This window comes from Urocitellus parryii, chromosome 3 (assembly GCF_045843805.1).
Source record: "Urocitellus parryii isolate mUroPar1 chromosome 3, mUroPar1.hap1, whole genome shotgun sequence".
Lineage (NCBI taxonomy): Eukaryota > Metazoa > Chordata > Mammalia > Rodentia > Sciuridae > Urocitellus > Urocitellus parryii.
In genome coordinates this window covers 34,487,359-34,505,167 of record NC_135533.1, presented here as the reverse complement: position 1 = coordinate 34,505,167, position 17,809 = coordinate 34,487,359, and the positions used below count along the sequence as shown (strand labels likewise).

General features: G+C 45.2%; 1 protein-coding gene across 1 annotated transcript in view; it reads left to right on the top strand.

Moving 5' to 3' along the window:
- Positions 1-15,878, top strand: part of Ica1 (islet cell autoantigen 1) — a 146,012-nt gene extending 130,134 nt beyond the window's left edge. The window contains exons 13-15 of the mRNA XM_026391511.1: positions 2,816-3,085; positions 13,358-13,447; positions 15,661-15,878. Coding sequence (XP_026247296.1) covers positions 2,816-3,085; positions 13,358-13,447; positions 15,661-15,782 — 482 coding nt within the window. The 3' untranslated portion in view covers positions 15,783-15,878. The remainder of the gene's footprint in view (positions 1-2,815; positions 3,086-13,357; positions 13,448-15,660) is intronic.
- The last annotated feature ends 1,931 nt before the right edge of the window (positions 15,879-17,809 follow it).

Genomic DNA, 17,809 nt, shown 5'->3' with positions numbered 1-17,809 from the left:
AGTTTCATTGCTTTCAGCTAAGTAATAAGTTCTCTTAAAAGAGAAAATGTTCACTGGGCAGCCGCCTTTAACTATTCAAGAGCCAGGATGCTATATCAGAGGGCAATTCCAGGACTGGCCACTAGTGGTGTCATCCTGACAAAGGGGGGTCTTTTCCTCATTTCTGTGACTAAAGTGTTTGAGTTGGATGAGACAGAGTATTAATCAGGAATTGTTTGGTTGCAAGAATAGAAACCCTTCTTGAAATAGGTTAGGTTGAGAATTTTTCTTTAAAAAAAAAAGAATATATTAGTTTGTGTAACTGGGGACCCATAGTGTAGTAGATTGTCTTCAAGTAAGACTGGATCCAGGGCCTAAAGCTGTCAAGTTTCTCTTCCCAACTCTTTAGGTTGTTTCCTTCTCTGTATTGGCTTTACTACTATCAGAAGCCTCAAGTCTGCATCTTTGAATTCTGGAATCCCAGAGCAAGAGAGATAAACCCTCCTCCATCCAATTCCCATATGCCAAACTCAGGGAAGCCTCCTGGCCTGTGCCCTGAGCCAGTCACAGTGGCCTGAGCAATGCCTTGGCCACCACATATCTACCTGGGTGGAGGACGATGAGGCCTCCTAAGAAATGCCTCTCCAGGATCACATGCTCATGGCATTCAAAAAGAAAAACTGAAGAAGAAGGAAGAGACGCTAAGTTAGCAAAGACACTCAAGTCCACTCTAAACACCACCCCACAAGACCTAAACAATAAAAGTGAAAACAGAGCCTTGACAGCCTGTGGTTCTTTTGAGAGGGCACAGAATGTCTTACTTGTCGTTGGCATGTCAGCAGTGGTCCTCCCTGCTGGGCCTCTGGATTGCAGCAGAAAAGCCTCCCTGGGGCTTGACCCAGCCCAGGCCTGAGTAAAATGACTGTGGAAGGCACACACTTCACTTCTGAGGCTCATTTAAAGTCATCTGCCCATTGACTTGAACTGGTTCCAATTAAAGGAGTTTGGCTCAGTAATCGTCAGGTTTCAGTCAGATCAGAAAATAAACCATGAGAAAGATTTGGGCATTCCAGTCCCACCTGAAAGTAGGAAGTACAGAGATTTGAAAACTCCACATAAATTAGAAGGCATGACTAAGAGACACTGAAAGAGGATGCGAGTGTTGATGGCAGCTGAACAGACAGTCACTGTCCCACACAGAGGTGGGCTGCCCACCTCACCCCGCCAGCCCTGCCTTCCCTGGCTGGTCCCTGTGTGCCCCCATTCCTACAGCACTGTCTCAGAAGTCTGTTTAAGGTGCCATCTCCACGTCTTCCCACCCACCACACCTATAGGTTATGTCTTGGTGAACATGTCTTTGAATAATACAAACAATAAAAATGCTTAAATTAGACAGATGTCTGATTAAAGTGATGTTTTGCCACTCTTTTAAAACCACAATGATATGAGTGACTAGACTTCTCCCTTCCCTGATTTATAGCCAGTCTGCTCAGCACATCAAAAATCCCCTTAATTTTTAGATCTTTACGTAAAGTGTGGGGGAGAAAATAGATCCAGTAAAGCCTACACAGGGAAGCTTCAAGAAAAAGGAAAAGAAAAAAAAAAAAAAGAAAAAGCCTCCACTTACTAATTATCTCATATATATTTGAGGAAAACTTGATACTTTCACTTTATATGACTGTATCAGAATTCCAGTGTAGCTCAGAAAAAATGTCATGATTTTTTTTTCCCCTTCATGACTTAACAACCAAAAGGTTTAGTTTCCAGGTGGCCATTAGATACCACAACAAAGCCACAGTTAATCAAACTATCAGTTTACAAAATATGTAGAAAACTCAATGAGAGGGTTGCTATAGGATTTCTGCTATTAATACCTCACCACCACCATTCTACATGTACTGACTACTGTTTGCCAGTGTTCATCTGTGAACAGTCTTCTTTAAAGTTTTCCTTCCACACAGGCAATGAGTTGTGAGGTGGTGTATTCTTTCAGTCACACTGACCACACTCTGAGGTGGGCATCACTAATATCGTAACTTTTAGAGATAAAAAGACAAAGGCTCAGAGGGGTTATGGATCTTGCTAAGTCACACAGTAAGAAAGATGTGGAGTTGGGCTCCTGTTGGGTCTGGTGTTCATTTCTACCCTCCAGAACTGTGTCCCTGGCCTTAAATCCCAGCCTCTGGGTCAGTCTTTCATTTGCCCGCTTTCTCTATTTCTCCCTCACTAGGACCACCAAACTAATCAGACCCAATCTTCTTTGCTTCCAGCAGTTGTGTTTCAGCAAAGAAGCAAAGATGCTTTTCTTGGGCACTGTGGGGCTTCCGACACTCTCCCCTGGGCCAGGGTGTGGTGAAATTCTCTCCCCAGCTTGGGTGGCAGGACAGGCTGCCACATGGTGTGTTGGCTGCTCCAGCCCAGGCAGTGTGCGTTGAGGGCTTGTGTGGGAAGGTTCAGGAAGCTTCACAAACAAGGAACCAGGATCTCCAACAGGCTTTCAGTCCTGGCTGTGTTTCAGATCTGAGAAATGTTTTGGTAAATCTGCTTTTATGTTAAAGATAAAACAAAACCCTAGGGTTTTCCTGGAAAATTGTTCAATGCAATTCTATGGATACTCAGAACCTGGGCTTGCTCTGGAGGAAGGAGTATAAGGGAACATGGAATTCAACCTTTAATTAGGAAATGTGTTAAGAAAGGTTATTATGGAATAAATTCATATTGTGATTCACTTTTTTCTTAAATCTAGCCATAACCCAATCTGTCCCAATTCAGCCCCTGTAACAGTTATTTCTGAGGCTGAGCCCTGGGAAGTCACGTGTGTTATGCTCTACTCCAGCTTGCCTGGGCCCAATGGCAGGGACCCCAGAACCCGAAGGTGCTGACAAGGATGACTTGCTGCTGCTGAACGAGATCTTCAATGCATCCTCCCTGGAAGAAGGCGAGTTCAGCCAGGAGTGGGCGGCTGTGTTTGGAGACAATAGGCTGAAGGACCCAGCACCATCGGGGTCCCTGGGAGAGCCAGACTCCAAGCCTCAGACAGGCTCTGGATTCCTTCCTTCACAGCTTTTAGACCAAAATATGAAAGACTTACAGGCCTCACTACAAGGTATGTACCACTATAATTGAAATTAGTTTTTTACTTGTTCATTCTTTGCTTTCTCCTTTTAATCCAAAGGCATATTCATTCTTTCTTTGAATTTGCTGTGTGGGCATATTTTCTGCTTTGTTTTGTTTTTTTATTTTATATCCAGTGTCTTGTCTTTGTTTCGTTTTTAGTTTTTGTATTTTAATTTTATATCTACCGACATTTTTTTTAATCTGAAGTTCCTAAATTACATTCCAACCTTAAGATGTGTTACAAGGTTTAAGATCCATTTCTGCTCATAATTTTCTCCTACGTTAACATGTCTTATTAGGAAACTATTAGAGGGTCAGTTCTCTATCTTCTTGTCATACTTCGATTTAAGGGGTTTTTTTTCGTGGCACATAGGAGAGGATGTGGCCGTCTGTTGTCTTGGCCTATTCTGCCTGGCCACCAGCCTGAGTTTAATGTGTATTCATGAGGCAAATGTGTTAGTCAGCTAACCTCTCTGTGACCAAAATACCTGAAATGAGTGACTTAAAGGAATAAAAATTTATTTTGGCTCATGGTCTCAGCCCCTGGTTGGCTGGTTCCTTTGCTTTGGGCCTGGGGCAAGGCAAAACACCCTGGTGGAAGGATGTGGCACAGAGCAAAGCTGGGGAAGCAGAGAGAGTGAGAAGAGACTGGGAAAGATGTAGGAGTGGGCATGTCCCTCAAGGACCCACTCCTACCATTAGGTCCCACCTCCTTCAGCTCCCAATAAGGACTTCAAATTATAAATCCACTCGTGAGATCATAGTCCTCGGTTCATTCACTTCCCAGGAGTCCCGCCTGGGAACACTGCTGCACTGGGGACAGAACCTTCAACAGGTTGTCCGAGCCTTTGTGAGGTCTTCCAGATCTGCACCATAACAGCAGAAGTCCCCCACTTTCCCATAAACATGCCCTTTTGCGGGGTGAGCTGATTGACATTTCACTGGGCCTTTTAACTTCTCGTCCATCTAAGTTTTGTCTCCTGCTGGCTCTTGCTCTCTTCTCTGTCATAAGCCTCCCCTGTCCTCAGTGCTCCCTCAGCCCAGCTGCTCCGATTTCGCCTGAGATACATGGACAATGAATTTCCACCCACAGCTTCAGCAAAAATAAGAGTTCCCACCATGATCAAAAGTAGTCTGCAACCCTGGAAGGGTTCAAGGTGTGTGAAGGCTCCCTAGCAGGCTATGTGCTGGCTGAGGATGGCTGGCATGTCCTCACAGTGATTTAAAGTTACAAATACAAAAACTCTGATGGAAATCTTAAAGCTTTGCGTTTCTAAATAGACCTTGAAAAGGAAACCATTTTCAATATTTTTTCCCTCTTTTTATAATGATATTAATTATGAGACAGGAATTATCATGAAGAAATTCTTGAGTTGTTTTGGTTTTTCTACAAATTTAGACTATCTCCTTCATAAACAACGTGTTTATCTGGCGCTTAAAGCTGAGAACAAACAGCAGAGCTAGAATGATTAAGTAATTATGGTCTATTAAAATCTCAGGTCTTTAGAGATGAGATCATGGATACTAGAGTTGGTGGGCAAGACCAAAAAAAGAAAAAGGAAAGAAAGGGCTTCCCTCTTTTTGATGAAATACTTGATTCCTTTTCTCTTCACTGGGGGGTCCTGTTTTATAGCCCTCTCATTGATGAGTGGTAATGGGGATAGAGATTACAGGGATAAATGAAATCCCAAAGTGCTTCTCCACCTGAGTTTCATCCCTGGGTTTTCACCATCTCTCACTAAAGCTCCGGAGAGCAAGCTGCCAACTGACTTGGTTTCACCCCCACCCACCTGTGGCAGAGGTGCTAACAGGCGTGGGAGAGTCAGAAGGCCAGAGCCCGGGATCCTCAGCCCATATCTTTGGGGTGCTGAAAATTCTCTAGCTGTGTTGTAGAATGAACCTCACTTAGGCCCCCAGCTTTAGGGCCCCAGATACAAGAGCCCTAGTGCAGAAGAGAGCGGTGGTGGATGAGTGTCCAGTGCTGTGAGCCCCACACCCCCTTCCTGAGCAGGCACAGAGAAAAGAACTCAGCTCACAACCCGCCAAGAAGCTAAGACAAGGGCAGTGGCATGGGGCTTGGCTTTGCACCTCAACCTGGCTGCATGTCCAAAAGAGAGCCAGCAAATCACCTGTGGGGCAAAAGAGGGAGGTGCTCTGACAGCAAGAGAAAGATAAAGATGCAAGCTCTTCTAAAATGAAAAGAGAAAGAGGTTCTACGTGGAAGGCCATTTGTTTCTCCAACAAAGCCTCATTTGTGGTTGCTATCCTACCAGCACCCTAGCAAGTGGCTTATTCATTAACAAATATTTATTGGGTACCTGGGTGTGCTGGACACTGGGGACTCATCTGAGAACAAAACAGACAAAGCTCTCTGCCTTCCTGGCACTCACGGTCTCATGAGGAGGAAAATAGTGAACAATAAACGTAATAAACAAACAAATCACCTAGTTAAGAAGTGATCGAGGTTAGGGAGAAAAGAGAAAGTGAAAGATGAGATCCAGACAAAGACTTGCAGGGGGTAAGAGTTAGCCACATGGACAGATGGACAGAGGGGACAACCTGTACTCATGCCCTAAGGTGAGGACATGCTGCATAATCAAGGTGCAGGCAGAACACTCTGGTTGGAGCCTACTGAGTAAGTGCGGTGGGGGGGGGGGTGCGCTCAGAGGACTCGGAGGCTAAACCACGAAAGCTGAGCTGTGGAGGGTCTTGTAGCTATTGGTAAATATTGGACCTTCTTCAAGTCCAAATGAAATTGGGAACCAGCACAATATCTTCAGCCAAGAACTGAAGTGATTTTTGTTTACTGTTTAAAAGGATCATTTTAACTGCTGAAAGTTTCCTTTTCTCAGTTCTATCAAGGTCAGCGTTAAAGGAGTTATCTTATAATTATTGAGTGATCCTGTTTCCTGTGCAAACAAACATCTTCCCATTGAATACCTGTGGGACTCAAAATGAGAGAAAAAAAAATGCCATAGCTAAGTGGTTGAAAGCAGCCCCTTCAGCTTCTACCACCCATCTAGATTCCTGCAGGTGCAGCCCTGATTCTACTCTGACACTGCCCTGATGCAGGGAACCTTCAAAACGTGTGTGGTACAAATAAAGAAGGGGCTCCCTGCTTCAGTGATTGATTATGTCATCAGACTATAACCATGTTCTGTGCTTCTGTCAGGACTCCTCCCACCTCCAAAGGAGGGAAGATGAATGTTGTCTTGAGATTTTTCTACACTATGTTCATGATCCAAAAATCCATCTACAGGAACATATGAACAGTCACATATATAACAATTTAATGATAACTATTAAACTGTGGCCACCTTATATTGAAACTGCTTCCCCTGATTAACCAGATCATCTCAAAAACCAAAGTCAACAAACCCCTGAAATGACTCAGTGGCAAACTGAACACGGGAGAAAGGCTTGTTGGCATATCGGTTCAGTGAAACCAAGAATATGGCAGGGCATTCAGAGGCCAGTTTCATACTGCACAGCCCCTCCCCTGCAGCACTGCTCAGGCCCCTACCACTCTCCGAGTCCTTCCCTTCTCATCTGTAAAAGGAGTTATCAGGCTCAGCTTCTCATCCCTGTAGCATGTTCCTATCCACGGATTAACCCCGTGTCAGTGATGCTGAGGACTGACGATTAGCATGCAGTTCTGTGACTCTACCATCTGTAGATGGTAAGATAACGTTAGCCAGTGCTCAAGACGGCACACATTGTGGCCAAGAACTATCCCATGTGCTTTTTTTTTTTTTTTAATAGTTTTTTAGTTGTCAATGGATCTTTTACTTATTTACATGAGGATTGAACCCAGGGCCTCACACATGCCAGGCAAGCACTCTACCGCTGAGCCACAACTCCAGCCTCTCCATGTGCTTTTTACATGTGTCAATTTATTTAATCCTCACCATGCCTTTCCCAAGCAGGTGTTATCATCTCTGCATGTTAATCAGGGACATTGAGGAAACTAATGGCTAAGCCATTGGCCCAAGGTTACACACGCAACTTTGGTAGGGGCAGCTGGACTTCAAATCCAGGCTTCTGACTCAGGAACCCATCCATGCCCTTCTCCAGTCCCTCCGTGGCCACTCAGTCCAGTGCGTCTGATTTCAGCAGTGGCTCCCCAGCTGGGCCCTTCAGGCAGCTCCTTGGATCCTCCCAGAGGATCTTGCAATGAACAGCCTGGCTGTGGGCATCCTGGATGCACATGGGCATGGGAACTCCCAGGTAGCCAAAAAGGGATATGGGAATAGAGAGACAGGATTCCTGGCCACACAAAAGCTGAACGTAAGTTCTCGGATAGCATATTGAAGTTGGATTGTCCAAGGAAGTGTTTATGGCTTGTACACCCATGCACAGCTTCCCGGAGGGGCTGGGGCCACGCTCAGGCTCAGGGAGTCAGGGGTCTGTCAGAGGTGGAGGGCTCCTGCACCTCCATGGGTTCTTAGCCCCTGCCACAGCCTACGTCCCCCTCTCCCTCCTCCTCTTCCTCCCTCTCCTCAGTCTTTCATCTCACCTGAGTCTCCTCTGCCCACCCTCCCCTCTTCTTTGACCTCTTTCCTCATTCTGTTCCCCAGCCTTCTGGGAAGATGCAAAGGAAAAGGGATTTAGGGGGAGAAGAGTTACTCCTCCCTTCCCTCCTACTCCACGCTCTAGGAGTCCAACACAAAGGAATACATGTCAGACCAAGTTGTGCTGAGAACTTGAAGAAGTTAATTTTAGCTGAGATTTCTAAGAGTTTCTGAAGTGTTGTCAGCATGATAGGGGCTGGGGTTTCCTGTGTCATGCAGTAATGAGAAAATTGGGCCTTTCTGGGGCCTCTTAAAGTGAGTAGGAAGGAGAGCCGGTCCAGACAGACTAGGCAAGGTACGGAGAACTCATATTCTTCGACCTTCTCAATTTTCCACCAATATCTAAAATTTAATTTAGAAGTAGACTTTGATACTAGAAAGATTACCAGCTGCTCAAAATAAATGCACCAGGAAATCTTTCAATTTAGGATTCTGCAAACCAAAGCTAAGAATCTCATTCCAGATTCTTAAAAACAGGGCCTCGTGTTCCTTCAGGATATTGATTTATCTAATTCTCAGATACTGCTGCCCTCTGGGTGGGTTTCCATTTAAGGCTAGTGTTACGTCAAGCTTTGGGTTATATCAAGTAAACCTTCTCAGCCAGGGCTCATCTCCTGCCATTCCTGGCTGAGCCCGGTGCTGGATAATGGACATTTCCAGTTCTCAAATGGAATAATACAAAAGAAAAGACTGTGAGTGTGTTGATAGTTTGAACGTGAGGCAGGCACTCCTTGCACAAGCCAATGGAGTTGTCAACTTCATCAAAGTACCAGCATTTTCTAAGCCCACTGAGGAGTATCTGTAAAGCAGCTGTTGGAGACCTACAAGATTCAAGTGCCTCTCTTAGTCCCTAGAAGGAATCTTGACCATCTTCTCCAACCATATTTTGTAGTTGAGGGAACAGAAAAACTTCAGAAAGATCTTGTGATTTGGCAAGTTTCTGTGGCTTTTCGACCATTCAAGTATGGTCTAGATTCCTCAACTTGGTTTACAAAGTCCTTCAGGACCTGATCCCAGTTTCACAGCTGCCCACACCACCCACGCCTTTACTTACCCTGACTTAATGACCTTGTTCTGCTGGAGAACTGAGTATTCTATCTGCACACTGGACTCCAGCCATATGGAACTTCAGTGTGCCCTGCTCTCCCCACCCCCGGGGCCTTGGCATGTGCTGTCCTGGTGTATACCCACCCACCTACACATGCACAATGCTTTACCTGGCTGGCTCCTCATCCTTCCGGGTCAACAGTGTCATTTCGTCCAGGGAGCCTTCCTCGACTCCTCCGGACCCCAGCAGTCAGTGCTAGGTGTTTCTGCTCCCCACTTCCATGATGCCTCACACCTCATCATCGCACTTACCTCACCTTATTAGAAAACCGAATTCATTTCTGTCTCTTGCTCTGGGTTGTCATAGGAACCAAGTCCGTATTTGTGTTGCTCACTGTATTTCCAGAACGTAGCTCAGTGCCTATAATTCAGTAGATGTTCAAAAAGTACTATTGGACGGGTAGTTGGATGGATGGGTGGATAGCAGGCAAGAAAGGAGAGAAAGGGACTGACAAATGACACTAGATTAGAAGAAAACAAGCCTCAGATGTGAATTCCTGAGCATAATGCTCTCAGGGGTTACTCCAGATGCCTGCCGAGTTACACAAAAACCCAGTTGCAGCTTAGATTTATTGAGGTCCTGTTCTCTAGCCTCTCTACTGCCTGGTCTCATCCACAAATCCGAATTTACTCATGCGGTCACCTAATAAGGCAGGAATTTTTATTTATCCCTCACAGGTATGAAACTGAGGCTGCAAGGGGAAATGTGGATGGCAGGGTGATGCTTAGCCACCGTGACTATGGTGTTCCTACTTTGCCCTTCACAACCAACCCCACCCCCGAGCTCCCCAGACTGTGATTAGCTCCCCAGACTGGACTGCTTCTCTCTCTGCTGGTGAATTACGTTCACAGCAAAGCACTTCTCTGGGTGGTGTGATTTGGCTTTGCCTGCAGCTCTCGCTGGCCAGTGTTACTTCTGGCCAATTTATATTTTCCCTTATGTAAGTAAAGGGGGCAGGGTTGCTCTAATAAAATTTTATATGTGTTTTCTGCAAACGGGTAGCACATTTGACATATCAAAGGAACTGAGAGCTGAGATGGTCCGTTTGTTCACAGAGCTCACTGTGCCCTCCTGCCCCCCAGCCTTCACCATCCCTCCTGACACAATTGCTCCGAGATGGGGAGGCATCTTTCTTGCCACACCTTCGTGTTACAAACGTCTCAGCCAAGTAACACCAACTAGAGAACAGTTGATGGCAATTACTAGAATATTAGCAACACTAAGTTCTCTTTAGCATTTATTTTTTTTCCTGACAGAAGCCAAGACATTTGAAATCTGGCTTGGCATTCCGTCCCTAATTACCCACATTGCACCCTTCCCCTAAATAATTTCCAAAAGTGATATGAGTGAGGGTGACATTGCAGCTGAGCTTCGTGTTTGTTTTCTTTTTTATTTAAATAGCTGGTGTCACAGCCATGCTGTTTTATCCCTTCATGCATGTATAGGCAAACTGTTAGATGGATGCTTAATAACTGTTCTGGGGAGGGAATGTGACTTGGCACAAGAGGCTGTTGTCTCTGCTTCGCACCATGGGTGTCTGCAAAAAAGCGGAGGTAAACAGTCTCCAGAGATCTTTAGGCTCATCCTCCTCCATGTCCTCTGCTGAGGAGAAGCCCCCCAAACTATGGATTCTAGATGTTGCTTGTGGGTAGGCAGTGTTCAGAAACCTGTAGTTACAAAGGAACTCAATTATAAGACATTTGTGGACTGGGGGTGTAGCTCTGTAATAGAGTACTTTAGCCTGGCATGCACAAGGACCCAAGTTCAAACCCCAGCCAGTATGCAACAACAACAAAACTGTTTTCTTTATAAAGAAAACATTCTTTAAATGATATATTTAAATGAAAATATTGTTTATATTTCTGGCACTTCCAAAATATAGTATGATGTACAGATTTTGCTTATTTCTGGTTTTTCAGGTACATGCACATTACACAAAGGATGGTCGCACTCTATTTTTGCATGTAGATTGTTTTCTGTCTCCTTTGAAGAATGTGTTTCATTTCATTCTCTGAAAACTACAGTGCTCTGAATCTGCCTCTCTTTTCCAGTTCTCTGGAGCTGTTTTTGAAAATGAGTGTTGTGCATTTTTCTTTCTTTCTTTCTTTCTTTCTTTCTTTCTTTTTTTTTTTTTTTTGCAAAAGGGATGCATTTTCTTGATGTGCTCCCAGTGTACAGAATAGCATGTGGAGATCAGGGAGGCCCGACCCCTGTACCCCTCACCTGGCCTTAACTACTAGACTTCTCTCTAGAAAAGTGCCTTCATAAACTCAGAGAGCACAACACAAGCCAAGAACTTAAAGGAAGGTGGGATCCTGAAGTGGGCCTTCTACTTCCTAGGAGGGCCTCTCTCCTTGTCCTGGCTCTGGCCTCAAAGACCTGCTACAGTCCTAAGGGATCTGCTGATGCAGGCAGCTTCTGCTCCCTCTAAAGCAGTGCTTCCTATACTCCATTCACATAACAGTTGCTGTTGGTTAAAACAGGTTCCTGAGCTCCATCCCAGGGATTCTGATCCTGTAGGTCAGCACTGTCCCATGAATTTGCGTTTCTAACGAACTCATTGTTGATGCTCATAATGCTGGTGAGGGTTTCACACTTACAAACCACCAACCTGGGAGAATGAGGCCAGGCTGCAGGGGTTAGTGGAGAGGCAGCAGGGGTTCTGACTGCACTTGGTTGGGGGCAGGACTGCAGTGGAAAGGGTGTTGCCCAGTTAGATTAGACCCCTCTCAGCTTTCCCTGTGACTGGTGTTATTTGGCACGCACTGGAACCACAATGTTCACTTTCCACATTTACCACTTTTATGTGATTTGGGTCCAGAAGGAAAAATGGTTGTGGGCCAGTTTTCTAGGAACCAGGAGGTTATGTTATTCCTGGATCACACCAAATACTGGTAATTTCTTTAAAATTGTTTTATTAGAGTCTAATTTATATGCTGGAACAGTTCAAAGTTTTCTCATAAATGTACATTGTACAACTGTCACCGTAGCTCAGGGTTAGAACCTTTCCATCATCCCAGAAGACTCCCTTCACATCCGTGGCTGTGGTTGTTTATGAATCATGTTAACAGTATGTTCAAGCACCTCTTCAGTGAATAGCAATGGCCTTTAGAACCATTTATATTTTTTTCATTGTTTTAGACCAAGTAAACAGGTCACAGTCTGTGTATTTCATTACTCATTGGTTAGTCTTCATAAACAAGCTTGTATGCCAGGGAGTTAGTAGTACAGCATTTACGGGGTTCCAGGTACTGCTTTGTCAGCTCTTCAAATACTTCAGAAGTACAGTCCTCACATTTTAATAGTTCATCCTAATTCAATGGTCATACATTTAAACCCCCATGGAGCCCCAAGCAGAGTGCTGAGGAATCTAAAAAGAAATAATACGTGGCCCCTGGCTTTGAGACACTCGTGGCTTGCGGAGAGGGGACAAAAATACAAACTAATAAATACTAAGACTCTATAATTAAGTCTTCTGCAAAGAATGAATCTTAGAATGACAGGGTAAACAAATGGCATTAAATTCTACAATTTTGTGGTATCTACTGAGTGGCTTCTTGCTCTGGAAACTAACTTCTCTGCTCCATCTGAACTCTTCCATCCAAACATAAGTCTCTCTTGAAGACGGAGACAAAACCTGATGGTCTACATTTTACAGGGAGAAACAACAGGACTTAATCAGCAAATGTCTACCTGTTCTGTGTTAACTATTTTGGAGCCCATTGAAGAAAAATTCCTTGTCTCTCTCAAAGGACAAGACTTAACACACAAAGAATTTAAGCAGAGGTACAAAGAAGTATATGGTAAGGTTCTAATTAAACATGAGTCCTGCAGAAATATCCAGGATACACAGTAAATGGTGCAAGGTATCAGGCTTGCATCTCTAGAACAGGAGTGTTGAACACTGCCTAATCCCCCATCCATTGGTAGGTTTGGCGCATGAGCCACACAGCATGTTGAGTCACAAAAGCTAAGTGCCATTTTAAGTTATAGCGTAAAGATATAAAGAAGACTTTCTTTCCCCTCATATGTTTGGGCTGGGGGCTGCCATTTATTTGTCAATATTAATTAAGCCTCCCAATTTAAATTAGCTGTGTAGAAAATGAATGAACTGGACCACATTGGCAGTAGACTTGGAAAGTCTACTAGTGCTACTGCCACATCTAATGGTGTGCTCTTTTAAGCTTTCCCTATTTTTGACAGAAAAGCAAGGGCCTTGATTTCCTTGGTGCACTATTGATGATCTTTGGTGTGATCATGAAAGGACCGTAGTTGGGAAGAAAAAATGGGCATAAACCTAAAAAAAAGCAAAAATGCTTAAATTTTAGTAATTTCTTGTGTGCCTTTCAAAATCTGATCTTTTCCTTGGCTTTCCATATTTTTGAATTGGACATGATTATACCAACCTCTTGTCCCCTGAAACATATTCCAGTGCAAGAAACATGGAGAAGGGTCTTGTCATACCACCCTTTGCCCTCTCTTTAGGAGCCACCATGGTTGAGAACCATGTCTGTGCCCAGCATCTGGTGGGTTGGTGTGACTGCTTTTGTTAGATCTAATGTCCTCTGGTTTTGAATATTAGGCTGGTCAGAGAGCAATGTCAAACCTCCTCCTACTCCATGGTCAGCACCAAAGACATGCAGTTCAAATGACAACAGCCCTGCACTGAAAGGTAATACGGTGTCGTGTCCCCTGATGTGACAGTTGCCTCCTTTTCCAGCAGCCTAACACTATTTTCTGTTTCTTTACTAATTTTCTATTAGAGCGGGATGAGGAGTTTTCGATGATCTTACAAATTAAATTCAGAATTTTTTCCTGGCATACTGTCCTAATTCATAATCCCCTTTGTCAAATTGTATCTGCTGAGGATGAATCAAATCTGTCTCCATGTGATCAGGTGCTCCCCAAGATTGGCTGGAAATATTAAGGTGGGAAGGGCCACTGAGGTTTGCTATCATTTGCTAAAAGCACCATTACCACCACCAAATAAGGCATCTAATTAGGGCTCCTCAGAAACGGGGAGGTTTCTTAGTTGTCAAAAGAGGTCCTTTTAAGCTCAGGAGATCTGTGCTCTATGGGGACAGCTCCCCGCCTGCTAAACCCGCCCACAAAGAACATCTGTTTGACAGATTATCTTGTGTATCTGCAGCTCTATCTCTTTTCCTTTGGTCATCACCCACTTTCTCTTTGGCCACAAGAAGTTAAATGAAAATGTCTATGTCATCATCATCAGAAAGGGTTCTTGAGATGTTCTTTTAAGGGTTGTGCAAATAAGTCACACCTGGTTTTGCCCTCAATAGTGGAGGCCTGGGGAAATGTAAAGATCCCCAGAGTATAAGCATCTGGCTCCTCACAGGTGAAGGCCATGACCACTTTCTGATGATCTCTAAGTTCTTTTACAGAGGTAGGAGGAAGGGGAAGTGAGCTTGTAACCCATTTTCGCTGGAGATGTCTTTAAGATATCTTGACAGCCTATCAAGAACAGAGACTGAACCACCTAAATCAGTCTTGCCCCCTAGAGTATCCTTGCATAACCACCTACATGATGAAGATGAAACTCCTTTTTTTAAAGTAGTTCCCACATCCCCCTGACCCTCAGTCAAACTATAATGAGCTTTCTCAAGTACCAGTTTATCACAGCAAAAGAAACCAGGTGTTTTGGAGGCTGACCACATGGAATTCAATTAAGGTTACATATAGGAATAACTTGCATATTATCAGCTCTTCTTGATGGCAGTACTTTTCTTTCTGTAATAGATACTTTGATTATGTCACTAGAAAGTAATATAACTCCTAGAGATTTTGAAGGGAAAAAGGGTGAAGGAATCAGAAGCCTAAAGTGATCAGATCAGTTCAGTATCTTAGCATTTTGGTGTTATTTTAATGAAAGGACCAAAGTCCCTGTGGATATAATCCCAACACTTTCATCCCTTCACCACTTTTAGATACTTGCCCTACCAACATTTCTCGAGACTCTTCCCAGCCAGATGGTAAGCACATTCCTAGCTGCTCTTGGCTAGAAGGACACCCTATCAGAGTGATGCTTTCTTTTTTCAGGCTCTGACACTCCCACCTGTCAGAGAAGAAGAAAAGCATGGGTCATCCAAGGCAGTGAACTTAAGATTCTCATGTGGAATGATTTATATAAAAAAAGAGCCATGACTTATTTAGAAATCACTTGCATGAGGCCCTCTTTTGAAAATGTTCTCATCTGGAAAATAATTTGACTGTATGATGGTGCTATTCAGGAAGTTAGGTGTTTTGGTGAAAAAGCAATAGAAGGGAATGCTCCCGGGATCTTGGAGATGAGGAGATTTTGAGCTCACTGGGGAAAGAAAGGCACATCCAGAGTCTCCTTCCTATGGAGTGAGAGGGTGAGAGAAGAAGGTAGTGACTCTGATAGAAGAGGAGAAGCCAGCCCTGGACATAGCTCCCTGTGCACCTATGGCTTGGAAGGGTAAAGAGAGAAGTCACCATCTCTCTCCTGACCCAGGAGACTTGAAGGAAGGGATTCCTCCAGTACACACTGGAAAGCACCCTGCTCCCTCAGCCTGATATCTGAAATAACTATTTCCTGGTTGTGGTAAAGCAAGAGGGGTCTGAGGTTTTTGGCAGCTAACTCCGTGGGCTGTGGTCATTAGCTGGGGTTGGAGTAAAGGTGAGGTTAGTTAACACAGAACTTTGTTTTTCACTGATCTTCAGACGATGGCTTTGAAAAGTTAACCAAGCAGCCAACCAGGGACATGCTATTTCCTGGCTCATTAGAGACAGGGTAATGGGATTTATCCCTTTATAAGATGATGCTAGACTGCCTGCTACCAGCATGGTGTGGAGGTAGGCATTCCTACCTCCTGGGTTTATTGATGTTTCCTCTTCTCTCCCCAGAGCCTGCCAAGGCTGCCTCGGACCTGACTGCCTGGTTCAGCCTCTTTGCTGACCTCGACCCCTTATCCAATCCTGATGCTGTTGGGAAAACCGATAAAGAACATGAGTTGCTCAATGCATGAGTCTGCAGCCTCTGAGAAGGAGTTCTCCTGCGGCTCCGCAGCACCTCACCTGGGGCTAGCAGAAGTATAATGCGATCAGTATGCTGTTTTCATATTTACGTGCCATTTTAATAAAACAAAAGGGTCAAGGGCCCTGTTTATATTGGTATAATTATTTACTCTGATTTGGTATAGAGGGTTTTAGTGTGTTCTCTGTGTGGATCCAAATAGTACAAGAGTGTCCAGGAGCAGTGTCCCGGCCACTGTTCTCCTGCCGATGTCCCATCGTGGCCACTGTGGTGTCGCTGGGCTACTGTGAGATCAGAGTTCATATCATAAGCCTACTTGGTAAGAGGTTTAAATATCACGTCCCACAGTCCTTAGCGGCAGCAGGAGGCTAACAGAGCTTAATGTGTCCTCCTATACCCCCGCCTCTGTGTGAGGGGGTCTTCTTCCTGCCAAACCAACTTCCACTGAGCTCTGGATGAAGCTCCAGCCAACCAAAGACACTGTCCCCACAGCGCTTGCCTGGTGGGCCACACGTTCTCCCACTGATGGAGGAGCTGGGGGTCTCCGCTGCACAAACCTTTCTATGGAAAGCAGCCATATTTCAGATATCAGTGTCTTCTTTTGTCCTCTTCATGGCTGGAATTTAAAAGCATGTATTTCTAGAGCCTCTTGTGACTTTTTTTTTTAAATTAAACAGAAAAAAAAACCATTTGACATGCAAAGTCATGGAGTCTGTTGTGGGGAGCCAGGGTTGTGTGCTGAGGGAGACACCATGGGTGTGGGGATTGGAGTGGCCCAGAAGAGGGGGATGAGTCCTACCTGCAGCCTTGAAGCTACTGATTGGACCCGATACATCTCTCTTTCAGAAAAGGCAGCCTGACTGGTGGCCATGGAACTTTAGGGGGACCCAGGCAGGGGTGGGAGCAACAGTTTGGGGCACATCATCAGCTCTGACTCTCTACCCGTATTACAAGTTCCAGAGCTGGCACCACCCCTCCCCTCCCATGTCACAGGTGACTTGATAAGTGAGGGCCACACACACTCACAGGAGCCAATACACACCCTGTTCAATGAGTTCAAGGCCCTGAGTGGGAGCAGAATCAGTGATCAGCCAGGAAATGATCCTATCTGCTGGGGGAGGCCAGGACACCAGTCCTAGGCTCCTGAAGCTTCAGCCCTCAGCTCTGAAGGGGCTTCCTGAAGTGATCTCCAGAAATTCCCATGTTCACAGAAGCACCCTCATGGAAGGGCATGGCCCACGGCAATAAGTTTTGTCCTCTAAAAACCTCCCTGGAGGACTGGAGGCAGACTGGTGAAGGTTTGCTCTTATAGAAAAGGATCCACAGGTGATGGATGGGCTCTGCTGGCTTTCCAGCCCAGCACAGGCCCCTGGGGAGTCTCATTTGTTAGAATTTCACTTCACAGATCCTTTACCCTGTTATTCATGGACTTTGAGGATATCAAGATACAGGACCAGGACCCTACCTCACACCCTTTCTTGCACCCATGGGAGTGCTTGCTGTGCCCAAAGCTCCCATCTGTGGACCTGTGTGCTTGTTGTACACCCCATCTGGAACACCATCATAACACCTGTACACCTCAAAAACCCCTCAGAGACCCCTCTGCCCCAGGGACCTCTCCAAGTACAGCCCCCAGGTCTCCTTCCTCCTTGAGCATTCATCAGTTCTGCCCTCCTGTCATGCCAGGGTGGCACTCTACCTGGTTTGGTCAGGCCTGTGCTTGAGGCATTTGCCTCTACCATGAGACACTGCAACCCCAGAGAACAGAGTCCCTGTTTCCCCAGGTTTCTGTCTCCCCAGCAATCAGTACCCTAGAGTCACCAATGGGAACAAGGGATTAATGATCGAAACCGAGCTGTCCTGTGTGGAAAGCTGGCTAAGGGTCCAGGTTCCATCCTGGGTCACATTTGTGGCTGCGAAAACCCACAGCCGCCTCCAGGAGCAGAAGCTGGAGGGCCTGGCTCGCTCTGCCCAGGGGCTGGGGTTCTTCTATTTTGAATGGATTACTTTAAATACTAA